This window comes from Nestor notabilis, unplaced genomic scaffold (genome assembly GCF_000696875.1).
Source record: "Nestor notabilis isolate BGI_N333 unplaced genomic scaffold, ASM69687v1 scaffold2278, whole genome shotgun sequence".
Taxonomy (NCBI): Eukaryota; Metazoa; Chordata; class Aves; order Psittaciformes; family Psittacidae; genus Nestor; species Nestor notabilis.
The window spans coordinates 40,853-56,945 of NW_009939468.1; the positions used below are offsets into that span (position 1 = coordinate 40,853).

Here is a 16,093-nt window from a genome sequence, read left to right on the forward strand (position 1 = left end):
CTGGCTATGTCTCTAGCTCTCATCCCATCTCTAGGCTCTTAGAAGACCTTGGGAAGCATTAAGTACAGAGATTCAACCACAGGTGACATCAGCCACTCCCTCAGGAGCTTTATTTACAAGCCTCAGTCAATGCACAACAAGGACAAAACCCCAGAGGCCACACACGTTCGTCAAACAAGATGATGGTGGAAATACTGTAGCTTCAACCATTTCTTGCCTCCAACAGAAAGATGGCAGTAGGAAATTACCCTCCCCTTGCAGAGATGCCACAGAGCTGTGGTGAGGAGTGTCAGAGGTGATAGCCTACTGATATCAAAGAGACAGGTAGGAGAAAAGATGGAAGATGAGACTTGAAGAGATGGATGGGTGCAGCAGAGGACTGAGGAAGAAATTTAAGAGAACTGAAGCGTGAAGTGAACAGCCAGCCAGACTACCTTGAGCAAATTTTTATCAGGACGATAGAAAACTGATACTGAACACTACATTCCACTTGGAAATTTAACTTTCGAAGTTAATTGTGTTAAAGGTCATGGGACATTTTCCAGGAATACTTTCACTAGCAATTTTCATGGTGCCAGAAAGGGGTGACAAAAAGAATAGTATGAAAATATAAATTTAAATGTTGACATCTAACTTTCACTTGCTGTACTGACAAGTAGCTTACATTGGGCAATAGTGAAGACGCTGAAGCTATTCTAGACTAGAATAATATCCTGTTCTCATTTGCACAGATACAAATCATGAGAGAAATTAGATTAGGAGGTAAGTTAGTAAGGGTATCCATTTCTGTATGTGCTTATTTGTGTGTAATATATGCAATGTCCTTCCCCCCGCCCCGGCCCGTTTGCTGTTTTTAGCTTGAACTGAGCATAGTCGCTCACCTGGTACTTCAGTGAATCATGTTCCCCTGTGCCTCCAGAGGCAAATACATCTAGACATATTTTAGAAGATCACTTCTTTCCACCAACTCTGGAGAACAGTACCAAGATCCATCATCACTTAACATGCAAATCCTGTAGTTAGGAGATGGTGCAGAGCAACATCAGGCTTGTGGTCTCTATTTTAGTGAGTTTGTCAGTAGTAAAGTCTGTAACTCTGGAACTGGCCATTATGTTTGTATGTGCTTAGGTGGACACTAACAAGTGTTCCCTGGAATAACCACTTAAGGAAGCATCTGGATTAGAAAGTACAAACATATTGCCTAAATTGAATTAAAGGCAGTCAGTCACCCCAAATTACATACTCAAGTGAAGATATTTCCAAATACTGCAGCAACAACTGAGTATCACACAAATGGGATGGCCTCATGTTTAAAACATAGAACTGAGAGCTATTAGATCTTAGTTTCTCCTCCTGTTTCTGCTTCTTGTCCTTTCCTCTTGATCTTGAGTAAATTATTTATTTACATTTTCCCAGATTCAAAAAGAGGCAGTTAGACTCCCTGGCTTTAAAGAGTAGTGTTGCAATAATTAAATCATTATTCTTTGCAGAGCACTCTAAAATGATTAGATGCCGCTGCAAAATGCGTATTATTAGTGCTATTATATTCCACTAGCGATTCCCAAAATAACTCTATCTTGGATGGATTTACAGTATCGTAAATTAAAGCCAGTGGTACCTTGGATCTTGAACCAGCACCTTTTCATGGCAGTGTAAAAGGAAGGAAGGAAAATAATCCAGTTGTGATCATAACACAGTCTCTCTTTGCACTATTCTACTGCCACAATTTCTTTCAGCACTACATTATACATACATTAACCATATTGGCAGCAAACACTTGGAAGGAAACACCATGCCAGTAAGTTCAACAGTGAATGGCAAAAGGCACACGAAAACGATGGGCTAGCTAAAGCCCCACTATAAATGGTGATGTGACCAGTATCATATGCTTCTTTAGAAAAAGAGTAAAGATTTTTTTAACTGGATTTTTCAAACCTCAGCAAGTTTTAGACTCAGCAGTTGGAAAAAGGGCCTTCTTTTGAATTATGTTGTTTGCATAAGGCAGAGAGGTGTCTTTGACACTAATGAATTGGATTCATTTGTTCATGTGTAGGCAAAACATAATCATATCTGTCACTGGAGCTGCTTCTGTTGCAAATGCAGACTGGACAGGTTTATACAGAAATGACCAGTCAGGTGTTCACTAGTCCAGGCTGTATCTCTGCTCAAATGCAGTTTCAACATAGCTGTAACAGCAAATTAGGGGTAGAAATAGAGATTCCTGCCTCAAACAACTAACTTTGAGTAAGACCGCATGTGAATCGGGATGAAAAGTGATGATACGTAACTTGGTACATTATCATATCTGCCTAATGAGAATGAACTGTCATATGTGGGAGCACCAGTTCTGTACAGGTGCTCCTGTACAGAAGAGGGAAACTGTTCTTACAAAGGGACCACTGAACAACTTTTTAAGAGATGTATTCTATAGCATATAAATGCAACACAGTTAATACCTCTAAAAGCACCATTACCTGTTGGTCATCTGGAGTCCATATGCCACAGGTGATCTGACTCTCCAAGTTTATTTCTGAAGACCAGTGTCTTTGACCGCTGACTGAACCAACCAGCACAAATCCATCTCTATAGGAGATAAGTGCTTGAGTCCCATCATGGCTCCATGTAAAGTCGCTTACCTTAATGTATCAAAGACAAGAAAATAGATATATGGGCCATATAGGAATTTTCTGTTGTTTTCATAAAAGGTAGCACTGCACAGAACTTGACAAGGCAACTATTAGCCCAGGTGCAGCTCTGATGTCACGGCTACTGGACAAAGCAACTGTCCCTGCAAAGTGTCTTTGTGACAATTCTTGCATATTTCTTTCAAAAAATAATTGTTTCCTTTTCTCTTTTTGAAATGTATAAAGCACCATTTCCTCTTTATTTTGCCTCTCAGGAGTTGATCAGGACATATCTCTTGACTGCAGAGAAAACATGCATACCAACCTGTGCCCCGCGATCATTCACAAGCTCCACCGACCATCTGCCTTCGTATTGTATCCAAACAAATATTCCTCCATCTGCATCGCAGGTTGCTAATTTCTGGAACGGTTCATTCCATCTCACCAGCACAACCTTAAAAGATCACAAACAAAAACAGCATTACCAAAACTGCATGTTGGCTAACAAGTACTTAATAAGAACCAGTTAAACAATATTGCAAAATAGACATTGCTGCATTTAAATCCTAAAGATGTACAAACCTGCAATTTTCAGCACAGCATTAGGTGCCTCTTAAGAACAGCTGGAATCGTTTTGTCATGGCTGTCAGGAAATGCATCATCTCCCACTACCAAGCCTCTTTTGAAGGCATTGCATGCTTTCAGTAAAATCACACTGTACACTGGAATGCAGGACTTCAATACAGAAGCAGCAAACAGGAGGCCCTGTACAGACCATTCAACACTCCTTCAACATTCCCCTACCATAATCCCAGACACCATCAGACTTTATGCCAAATCATCACCTCCTGCTGTCTTCAAATGAAGATGCATGCATTGGTATCAGGTTGAATCTGAATACTCATATCAACAGTGACATGAAAAGAAAAATTAAGAGTCCCAAATTATTAAAAAGTAGACATTTCATAGCAAGGTTGCTTTGCTACTGAGTGCAGAAGGAAGTCAAAGCAGTTTTATACTCTTCTCTCCACATTAGAGCTATCTGGGCTTTTCTGGAGAAACTAATCAAGTCTAAACCTACCAAATCGCTCTCTCATTTTTAATTAATATCAATTTAACAAATACAGTATCTCTTGAGACTTCAGTATAAAACTGAAAAAGGCATGTCATCCTAGTGCCTGCTTCAGAAATCAGCAGTAAAACCATTTATCTTCTGTTAGTAGCTTTATCTTAAAACCTTTTCTTCCAAGTAAGTTTAATTTCAAAAACATGCAGATACACATGGGATGCTTATGCTCATACACAAGGAGATGCCCCCTAGCTGTTTTCATAGAATAATAGAACGGTTTGGGTTGGAACGGACCTTAAGATCATCTAGTTCCAACCACCCTGCCATGGGCAAGCATGCCTCAAACCAAACCAAGTCGCCCAAGACTCTGTCCAACCCTTGAGACACAGCATATACCAACAGAGAAAACACGTATTAGTCAATCAGTAGAGAGTTATACTAATTACTTACTGGGCATCCAGCTCTAAGAATGCTTTTACATAAATCTAAATAGATAATTAATCATCTAAAAGAGACACAAAGAGAAGATTTTCTTGAAATACATTTTGCTTCTCACAGAGACTGGCTGACCCTCCTAAAGACTCTGGCCCTAAAATGAGCTTTGAGTAGACAGACCCTTCATGCTTCACAATGAAATCAGCAGTCATTTTCAGAATTAGGATATAACTATGCATAGATGAAACCTAAACTTGGCAGCTGAAGAATATGATCTTACATTGACTTAGCAAGCGCTACACTTATTCATGGAGAGTCAAGGATCAGAACTTCAGAACATTTAGATGAGTGGAGCTTGCCATCCTGAATCACCAGCCTCTGAATGATTAAACAACCACAAGCAAACTGTTTCTTCATGCATGCACAAAGATTAAGGGGAGAAGTGAGTATGACAAACCACCTCTCTGTTGTTAAATAGCTAAGAAAAATCCCATTTGAGATTCTGCAAAAAAAAACTTGCTTCTACTTGATTATAGCCTTGCAGCTGCACTCCAAGTCACTAGTCCTGTCTCCAGTCAGGTAGATTATATCATGCCACTAGATGGATTATATCACATATTCCTTTTTTAAAAAAAAAAATAAATTGGAAGAGCAGTCAATAAAATATTCCATCATAGCAACATAAGCAGCTGTACTTTGGCAGAGAATTTGCTCTGTCCCTTCTGCCTAAACAAGAATAGCACAGATTTGTCAAAATTTTGTTTTCTTTTTGATGTAACTCCCATGCACAGAGCCATCATTTCATCCACCCTGAGGCAAAATGCAACAACATAACTGTACTTGCCAGTAATGTCTAACAATATTACAAAAAGTGAAGAAAACCCCAAGGATAACACTGAAATATCTTCATCTTCAAAGGCTGGGAGCCACTAAGACTTACGATGACTTTTAAGGAGCAGAAGGTACTTAATCACCACTTAAAAACAGACCTTTAATGCTTAGACTCTGCTCATGTTGGACATTTCATAGATCACACAGACCAAACTGCTGGAGAACATTTAGGAACAAAAGATAAAACTAACTGTGTTCAAGTAACATGTTTGGGTTTTTTTGCTAACACCATCAAAGGTGCTACTACCTGTTACAAAATTGCCCTACTTTGTCTAGCAAAGACTTGAGACAGCATATGATTTTACAGGTTAGCCATACCAGTTCACTTTATGATACAAATTATGGGCAAAGTGACAACAATTACCTTGATGTAATTTGTTTCTTTTCTATTTTAAATAGGAATCTTGTTAAAACTTGAAGGTAACTTTTGATTCAAATTCTGTACAACCTGTTTTTAATTCAGATTAGATGAAAAATCCAAGAGTACATTTGAATGTAAACAAGATTAACTAAAGCCTCCCTCCCTCCATCCCAATTAGATATAAATTAGTGACTTCCAAAATAAAAATCACAGATTATAATGAAACAATGATTTTATATGTCTTTTGATAACAGCCTCATAAGGAAGCAAATTTGTAATTTGAAAATTCAACTTCTTTAAACACAGAGCAAATGTTATCATTTTATGAGGTCATTTTAAAGATGCTTCCAGCATTTACATTTAACATCTTACTACAGATGCTGAGTCTACAGCTACTTTGAGTATTTCCAATTTCATTTTTGACAGTTAACATACTGGAGTAGAGAGAAAAAAAAAGGAAGAAGGATTGCCCTAAGTATTAAGATAACTTTTGGCTTTTATGCTGGCTAAAATGTAAAGCATATGAAAACATGCCCCATTGATAGCACACTTAAATAATGCATAAGTTTGAACTACCCCTCTGCAAAGAGGAATTTTATTGCTAACCCATAAACGCAAAGATACCATTACTTTCACTAACAGTTTCGACTCACAGGGGACCCATCTTTACTTCTGCCTTTATGGTTCTCTGCTTTCCACTTAGCATCTTCACACAAGCACTGAAGGACTAAACTGTTTTGTACTGAAAGAGCAAAAATGCTGATGTGCCAGAGAAAGTTGTCTGTGGCCGATTTGCGGTCCACACAGCCTTCGTGTATTGCTTGATTATTTTGGTTCATTTATTGTTTGTTTGTGGGTTTCTTAAATACTATAAAAATCACAAATTGTGTTTGTATCCCAGACATAATCAGCTTCTAAACTGCTATCTCATACAAGAAAATAATGGCCCATCAATAAAACTTCAAGGAACTCCTAACATAATATAGTAAGTACAATGTAAACAACAATGTGTTGCTCCCAAACAGGATGCTTTCCATGAAGTTCAATGAGCTGTTACGTCACGGTCTTTTGAGCTCCTTTTAAATTTTTTTGTTTTCCTTTCAGTTAAAAATGTTGTGCAGTTATTACAGCTTATGAACCTCAGTTCATAATTATAGTTTTTGAACCACAGTTACTTCCCTGTACTACTTATCTTCACATATGCTTCATTTGGAAGCAGCCTAGTCTTGTGGCAAGGAAATATCTGTACACAACAGACACTAATTTATTTTTTGTTTTACTTAAAAATTTCCATTTCCATTCACTATTGCTTTTTGGTCCATTAGTGCAAATAACAAAACAAAGTCCAATCAGATTCTGGCCTGGAAGATCATCACATTTCTTTGAAAGACACTGCTACAGAAAGACCATCATGCAGCTTGCAGTGATATTATTTATTAAAATCTTAGACAAGAAATTTTGAGTAACTGCAGTTTTTGGAGTAGCAAATATGTGAATTATGGTAAATGTGACCTCTTCCCAACAGAGAACACGTTTGGTAATTTCATAGAATCATAGGCTCGACCAGGTTGGAAAAGACCTTTAAGATCATCAAGTCCAACCATTACCCCAGGACTGCCAAGACCACCACTAAACTATATCCCTGAGGGCCTCATCTATACAGTTTTTGAACACTTCCAGGGATGGTGATTCCACCACTGCCCTGGGCAGCCTGTTCCAATGCCCGATTATCCTCTCTGTGAAGAAATTGTTCCCAATATCAAGTCTAAACCTCCCCTGGCACAGCCTGAGGCCATTACCTCTTGTCCTATCGCTTGTTACTTGGGAGAAGAGACCGACCCCCACCTCACTACAACCTCCTTTCAGGTAGTTGTAGAGAGCGATAAGGTCCCCCCTGAGCCTTCTCTCCCCCAGGCTAAACAACCCCAGTCCCCTCAGCTGCTCCTCTCAGGACTTGTTCTCCAGACCCTTCACCGGCTTTGTTGCCTTTTTCTGGTCATGCTCTAGCACCTCAATGTTTTTCTTGAAGTGAGGGACTCAGAACTGAGCAGAGCATTTGAGGTGCAGCCTCACCAGTAATTACTGAAATCTTACCCCTGTAGTTCCTAAAACATATGTTATATAATTGCTATAGAGACAAACAACTAGAAAAACTAAATGGGTAAATAACTAGGGCAACTAGTTCCTGGAGTTCCATACCAAATTTAGATAGATTTATTACTGAAACACTGTAGTGAGTCACAGTGAGTCTTTTTTTTTAATCTTTGATCCTCCATCCATTTTACTGGGGAGCATGCATATGCTCTAAAGACAGAGGTCTTCTCCAGCATTCCTTTTCACATGTACTATGGAGATGTGCTTGTAGACAGATTTTCGCAGCAATATAGAGGATACTTGATGGCAACTATTTGATTACAGCATGATTTGCTACACCTGGAGGGCCACGTTCCTTTATCCTGCATGAGCATTTCTGAAACTACAAGTGAACTAGCCACTTTTGCAGGGTGTGCAGGATGGGATGCATTATAACTCCACTGAGTGTATACAATACTGAACATCCTACAGAATTGCTGGCCTTTTTTTCCTCCCTAAAAAAAAAAAAAATATCATACTACATTTCTAATGCTATGGAAAGTGCTGCTATGAACCCACCGTCCAAGCAGTGATGGCAAAAGATCTAACTGTTCCTAGGACAGAAACAGAAAAACTAATAAAGGAGATTAGGCTATGGCCTACAGTAGCAGAGTACAGAACAGGCTATCTAAAGGCTTCTTCCAATCCTGTGCTGTTTTGGGAAAGTACTTATGTTTTTAATGGAACATATAAGGGTTGGAACAAAGCACTGCAAAAGGGAACTGGACAATCTACCTCGGATCCCTGAGCATCACCTATTGCTGTACCAAGCAATCCTATTATGCAATCCCCTAATAAGTACATTGACTTTCACTCATGGTTTCAAGTACAAAGAAATATGTGCATACAGTACATGCAACACACTGGCACACATTATGGTTTATTAATGGCAACAATGATGAAGAGATGTGTAAGTGTATCAGAGAAAAAAAGATGAGCATATAGTGAGGAACAGAAATGAAACATAAAAGTAAAGGGACCAGAGAAACCACTAACCACCTTTACTTGCTATGGCAGTTCAGTGTCTCTCTCTATCATTATAGAGATACATTGATATAATGTATACACACATTACATACGTATAACACAGGGGTGTGCATGAATACACATCGCTATTAAATCCATGAGGAAATTGTGCCAACTTTGTGCAGTTGTTGACTTAAGTTACTTAACTAAAGTGATTTCTAGAACTAAAATGTAATTTGAAAGCAACAACAGGTGCCCAGAATAAGTAGTAGGGTTGCAGTTAATAAGCTGTTACTTCTCACTATACTTCCCCTATAATCAGTGCTTGGTTCTAAATGGTTCTGATTATGTTTAGTTGAATGAAACATAAAGTTTAACTATTTTTAAAATATTAATGTTTTTAAAATAAAGGCTAATCAAATTTGTCTCTCCTAATTTCTTATGCTGCAAACGAATTGTTTGCAATGGTTCTTACTTTCAACTTCACTTGCGACCCTCATTTCTTACATGACAATAATGTGAGGATAATTCTCTCCATTCAAACTGATGTAATCCTGCAGACAAAGAGCACCATGTTAAGTATTTTTCCTACTAATAGCACTACACAAAAAAATCAGCAGACATGGCAGACAGCTAGTTTGCACACCCATCTTCCTATCCTACTTGTCTTACATTGCGTTCTCCAGTGACATGCTTGCTGTCCCTCCCACACCTGCAGAGCTTTGACTTTTTGTTTCCAGTGACATTACACACAGGCTTACTTACAGAGCTGTCAGTTTCCAAGGTACGATACCCATCAAGGAATCATTATCAAGAAGAAACTACTACTATTTATAACAAACATTGTGCTGCAGCTAAAGAACAGCAAATTTATAATAGTCAGTGTCTACATGTCTTGAGGAAAAACTGCCAAGTCACAACAGGGGCTGCATGTTACATAGTAAATGAACTGTGAATGAGTTCTGGGAGACAGAAAACACTGTGCAAATCCTTCATGTTTCTTTTGTCTAAATAATAAGAAAATAAACTCTTTTCATGGAAGGACTGGGGTAGCCTCCAGATATCTCAGGGATGGATGTCCTTTAATAACCCCTACCCCTGCCACAGGAGAAGCTACAGTCACTGGTGATGTGCACCGATGGCACCACAGCTGCTCACAGCTCCGGGTGGGTTCTGCTGCTGCCACAGGCAGCCCTTTCACTGCCACTTGTACATTAGAGGTCTGCTGCTTTATCCCATGATCCTATTTTTTCCTTGAAAAATGTGTATTATTCTGCCAGCAGCTGTCATCTTGCTTTTTCTGCTTTTTGGAAAGAAGCTTCAACTTCTATAAATTCTATAAATACTATTTAAACGAATATAACAACATTCTTGTGAGAGAGAACATAAAAGATACTAACTATGGGGGTTTTAAAGATACAAAAAGACACATGCAAAGACCAAAACTGAATAGCCCCTCCCCTCCCTTTTTTTAAACTGGAAATCTGATTTAATGGTAAAACATTATCAAAAAACTAAGCATAACATCTGTGTATCTGTGTCACCTGGGGACCTAACCTTGCACTAACTGAAATCAGAGGTAAAGCTGGACCAGCAATAAGGTGCTGACCTTAACAGATCTGAAAGGTTCAGGTCCAACTCTGTACCTTCTTCTGACCACAGATTTCTCTGTGGCTTTCATGTGAAAACCTCCACCAAAGCAATTACAACCCTGATTCGAACACCTCAGGTAAGGGTTTAAGGTTAAGTACAATGTAGGAATACATTAGAAGAATACATCTGTGCCATTTACTTCAATATGCTTGCTCTGCTTTTTTTCCCCTTTCTCACTGGCATTTGTTTTCGTAGTGCTAAGAGCATGCATCAGACTGACAAAGACTCAGATCATCTGCTCAGCTGTAGAAAGAGAAAATGCTAGGTAGGAGCAGTGCAGTTGACCAGCAATAACCCTCTGAGTTATTGCAGGGGAGGTAACCATTTACGCAGAGCTCACTCACTCTCCATGTGAGTGGCTGGTACCCTCTGCAAGTAATAGTGTGGTTTGCTCACCCACTGGGAAGAGTGTTGATGCTCCCCAGCAAGTTTTGTCTATTTGCTTTGCAAATGAACACCACACATGCCTATATTTAAAAGGTGTCTTGTGGCTGGCACAAGTATAACTATATATATACCACCACATATACCTATTTTTGAAAGGTTTCTCATGGTTGATATCCAATCCCCAAGGGAAGACAGTTTGACCTTTCAAAGCTTTAGGTGATGATTTTGGCAAATAGGCAACTGCAAGGAAAATTTGTTTTGCCATCTACTTTGGGAGGAAATGTACTCGGTATGAGTAAGATGTCATCTTAAAAATACCTAGACTGTCAACATCTCACTGAATACATTTAGGAGCCTTGATAGTAAACTGCCAAGACAAGGACTCGGAAAGGCTCTAAAGATTTACAAATCTTCATATGTTCCTTAAGTCACACACTTCATTTTAAGAAATACATTCCCAAAGTCTATTAATCCCGAGGATTTGCTATGTAACCATTTTATATGTTCACAGAACACAAAACATACCATCTGATCACTTACGTTAGAGGAAAGAATCCCCAACACCCCTCACAGGTACCAAAGAAGTGTTATGGTCCCTACAAATGAAATGGCTCGCAGGGCCAGTTCCAAAAAGATTACTCTTTTCCCTTTGGAAACACCACATTTTATTGTGGCTTCAAAGAACTACAGTTGTAGGGGACATTAGGAAAAAAAAAACAAAACCCACCACAAAATAAAACAAAACAAACCCCAGAAATTAGCTGTATCCAAAGTATATCTGACAAACGTGTTTGGACAGCTGAGGATCTTTGACAGGTCACTTGTCACAACTGGAAACTGCATGTGAGAAACAGAAATGACAGGCAATATGAACCTAACATGGATGACAAGATGCTGGTATCTGGTTACCAGTTCTCATTTGAATATGTTTCTTAACTGTTCCTTCTAGGGCTATTAAGGAAAATAGTTAGGTGTAATCTGAAGGAAAAGAATTAAGGCATGAAAAAAGTGAAGGGCTGAAGTCAATCACTCATATGCAAAGAAATCTGCACACCAAGTTTTTGAAGGGAAACAGGCAGAGGTCTGCTCATCTCTCATCTCGCAGACAACACAGTGACAGTGATATGGAGTATGGTGTGCTTTGACTCCCTTCCCTTCACAAGGATGCTTAAGTCCTCAAAGCTCTTTCACAGAAAAGATAACTGTTTCCACAGAAAAATCTTTTTTAGACTTGTGCCATGCTCACTTCCTTTATAGCATGTACATTATTACCACCATCTCCTGTTGATAGTCTTCTTGTCTTTAAGCATCCTGCAAGATACTTCTGTTTAATTGCCCATACATACTCCCTAGAAGTGCACAGGCAAGACCAAGTTCACTAAAAATAAATCAAACCTGAACGTTGGTAAGGATGAACAAAGGATACAGTAGTACTTTCACCACCTTGAAAGGAGAAAGATTTTGCTTTGTTCTAGTTTCCATACAGATAAAAAAACCATAATAAAGAGAGATGACTATTCTAACTAAAGATGAACAACCATTTTGCCTTAAGATAAAATACCCAGAGCAAAATAGTTCCCCCTCTCTCTAGCAAATCACTGCTGAGCACCATTAGAAAGGTCCAGTGCTATTAAAATTAAGACACATGCAATAACTGTGCAGAGCTGGCAGTTCCTTGGGTTTGAGCATCTATGGTCAAATACTTTCCTGCAAGAAATAAAAGCACCAGATTTAAAATTCTCTGGTATTTAGCCTACATCAAATTAAAAGTACATGAGCCTAATGCTCATTTCACTAACGTCTGACAAAACGACATTACAGATGGTATAAATCAGGACCATTTTACAACCTCCACATTTACATTTCACTTCTGGGCTGTGTATACGAAGCTCAGTGTAAAATAATGTCAAACTTTAAAAACAAGAATAACACTCATTGACATCTGCTTATGCATCATCACCATATATGAATTCAAACACCATGCACATCTTTGTTAGAAGTTCCAAGGAGAGGGGAGAAGAAAACAACCAAAACACCCTACATAAGACAGATTTAAAATTCTCTTTTTTTTCCCCCTGGCTAAAATAACAGAAAAATACTGGATGCAGAGACATGCACACCCTGCAGCAGAGCCTATGGCTTTTATTCTGTCTCTTCTTTTTAAAAATACGCAATCAAGGACAAAATACTATTTGGAACCAGTTATTATATCCAAAAAGATGGATAACCAAATAATTACAAAAAAATAAAAATAAAAATCCCACCCCAAAACCCAAAACCAGAGGAGACAGGATAACAATAAATATTAATGTAAACCATTCCTATGCAAAATGAACTAGCTCTACTCTGCTTTCTCAACAGCAGCTACTTAGGAATTCCTATAGTATCTTTGGACCTTGTAAATGCTAAAAATCTTGTTTCGGAATACTTTCAGGGTAACGAATTGCTGGAAAAAGTCAGTGAAGTGACTATGACAGAAGTGCCCTCCCTCATACGCCATCTTCTCAGTTTGGTGGCTGAAATTTCCTGATGAAGTGTTCACATAATAGTGAAATAAAATTTTATATCTTTCCATGTATACATGCATGCACACGAACAGCCAAGAAAAAACAAAACAAAGCAACTTACAGTACTAGGAAGCTTTAAAGGAAACTCATAAAATGTAATATAGATGTTATTTTATAGAACTGTGCTAGTTAACACACAGAGAGGAGGCAACACAAGTTCTTCATCTTCTGGAATCTATTCTGAGAAGGGGCAGAAAAATAATGGTGTCTCATGACCACATACTGGTCATGTATCTGCCCATATCAAATATACTTATGTCTGCCAAATATACAAAGGTAACAGATAATTTTTTGCTTGTCGGACACAACTCATACAGCATTGCAATTAAGTAACATTATTGCAGTTACTGAACATCTCCATTAGCATTTGTTGTAGAGATTGTATAATCAGAAGCTGAGCAATGACTCTCTTGATGATCTTACAAGGGTAGACTACAACTTAGCTTGCACCTGCTTAGCTGAAATCACTGTAACAGTCTCTTGAACAACTCTTATGTGGGACCTAACTGCAGCACAAGCTTAGTGCAAATCCTCTCCACGGAGATGAACTTCCCCCTTCATGAACTGCAGTAAAAGCTTGATTTTTGTCAGTGATGCAAACAGAAAAGATCTTAAAATTCAGTGTCAAAAAGTGGTGTCCAAAAATGATTATTTCTCTGACGGCTATAAATACTTGAACCTTAATTATTCTTTTCAAACACAAGGAAGTAAAAATAACCCAAACTTCAGTAAAAGCACAGATCAGCTCTTCAAATCTACTAACATTTCCCAGGTGATAATGCCTGTGCACTAATCTAATTAAGGTGAGTTATAAGGCAGACTGCAGACAAATGATATAGCCAGGCATTTCACTGCTGAAGTGGGATTACTGTACTACCTCAAATTCCCAAAGAAGTACCCAACTATTGTTATCTTGATCATCAAGTCCAACCGTAAGACCTCTGTGTGCCACTCAAGAACGTGTCTGGCCATCTGAGGAATTTTGGTGACCGTAAATTACTCACAGAAACTGAGAAAAGAAAGCATTTGCATAATCTTTATTGGACTGCCTGGACTGGCCTTGCATGACTCACAGAGACATCCCTAACCCTTCTGCAAGAAGGATGAAACTCCACCACGTTACTTTGCAAAGGTAAAACACCTGCTTTAACTTCCACCACAAGGCCATGGCACAAATGCCCCGGCTGCCCTGAGCGGGTTCGTTTCCTAAGATGTTCAGCTAGTAGTGTTTGGGGCAGCTATAGGGGGGACTGCATCATTGCTGAGATGGACATAGAAAACAAAGTGTAAAATGAAATAGTGTCACTTCCAAGGAGAACAACGCAAGGGGGGGAGTGGGCAGTAACACAGGAAAGGCAGAAATGGAAGGAGAGCCACTCTGCACCTGAGCCTCTCAGGAGAGAAAGGTACAAAAAAGAATCTGAATTAACAATTCAAATAACTAAAAATCACAATATTTACATGCAAAAAATTGTTTATCATATTACAATAAATAAAACAACAGATACTAACCACGAATTACTTGGTTAATATGTCTATTATACCCCTGAAGGCTCTGATTCAGGCTTGAGACACATTGGCCCACCTAATTTGTAAATGATACGATATATACTTCTGATAAAGTGAGTACTAGCTAGAGAAATGCCATACCCTGAGAAATGCCAAATAGCACATTTTGAAAATGCCATCCTTGGTTTGGCTGGCCTGCAATTCTGCACAGACTGTATTGAGACCAAACGCCTCTAAGCACCTTTATCTAAATGTCTTAGTTCTTCATGAAATAAAAACTGTCCCATCATGTAGCCTGCAAAGTGATCAATGATTTTACTTGTCTGACTTACCAGAGGACACAAGGAAGTTATAAATAAGGGGCTCAATCAGTTACCGACATAGAAGGATCTCAACAGGCAAAGTGGACAACCCCGAAAAGCACAAATCACACTATCCCTTTTTACCACTGTGTTTTAACACTGTGGCATAAAGAATTCCTAACCAGAAGAGACCCTCATGTTGTTGGAACTGCAGAGTTTATGAACAAGGACATGCCTTAAAGTTTTTAGCCTTGAAGACAAAGCAAAAAGCAGGCTATGGAAGCACTGCATGGAAGATTAGCTCTACAGAACTGTAAAATGGCTGTACTTGCTCAATGTACTCTAGAGGGCTGAAATGTGGGTTGGGAATGTGATGTCTGGGCACCCTAATGGGATGTTAAGGATCACCATGAGACTACCAGATCATGGGCCATAAAGGTGATAGGAAACACACATCTGACTGTCTAGGACAACACTTAGCCTCAACTAATGCAAATATTAACAAAGATACTGATTACCTGTGGTACAGAAAACAGTTTTCAAGGAACTGAGGTGAAACTTACTTGCTTCTAAGAGACCAAAGAGCAAAAATATTCAACCTTTAACAACCCAGCCAGTATATGAACCACAGACTGACAGATTGTCTGATCTGGATCCAAGAGCCTGAGCCAGCTAGCTTATAAGCACTGCATCACTGGAAAGCAATTTTTATAGTTTAGATAGTTTATCCTTCAGTTCACTCCAAGAAGAGAGAGGAAAAGCAGTAAGTACACTGTTCTTTCTTCTCCCAGTAAAATCCTTAAAAAAAGTTTCACCAGGCAAAATAAGCAGATGTTTTCTATCCCAAGTCACTTTCTTGTCAACGAGCATCTGGAATATAACCAAGACAAAAACCTAGTGAAGAAATGAACTGTAAGGCAAGCATGTCTGCCTGTGCACTGCTGCTATGTTATCCAGATACCATTTCCTTCTTTCCTGTCATGTGAAAGTCTCAATGCAACTGTCTCTCCTTTCAGGTTTTCAGTAAAATAAGAATTATTCCAGCTACGCAGAGCAAAGAAGCAGAAGCAGATGGCTGCCAAATCTTTCCAAAAGTGAAAAATTCCTAAATTAAAAAGGTAACTTCTCTACCATTTTATTTCAAAGCAAAGGTATTCGTATTTAAACAATGGGTTTGACTTGATAATTTCTACAGC

General features: G+C 38.7%; 1 protein-coding gene across 1 annotated transcript in view; it reads right to left on the minus strand.

The window, feature by feature from the left end:
- Window positions 1–16,093, minus strand: part of TULP4 (tubby like protein 4) — a gene marked incomplete at its 3' end in the record, with an annotated part of 108,465 nt that overhangs the window by 37,407 nt on the left and 54,965 nt on the right. Inside the window, exons 2-3 of the mRNA XM_010019857.1 lie at window positions 2,950–3,078; window positions 2,475–2,636 (exon numbers count right to left, since the gene is read on the minus strand). Of these exons, the coding sequence (XP_010018159.1) occupies window positions 2,475–2,636; window positions 2,950–3,078 (291 nt within the window). The remainder of the gene's footprint in view (window positions 1–2,474; window positions 2,637–2,949; window positions 3,079–16,093) is intronic.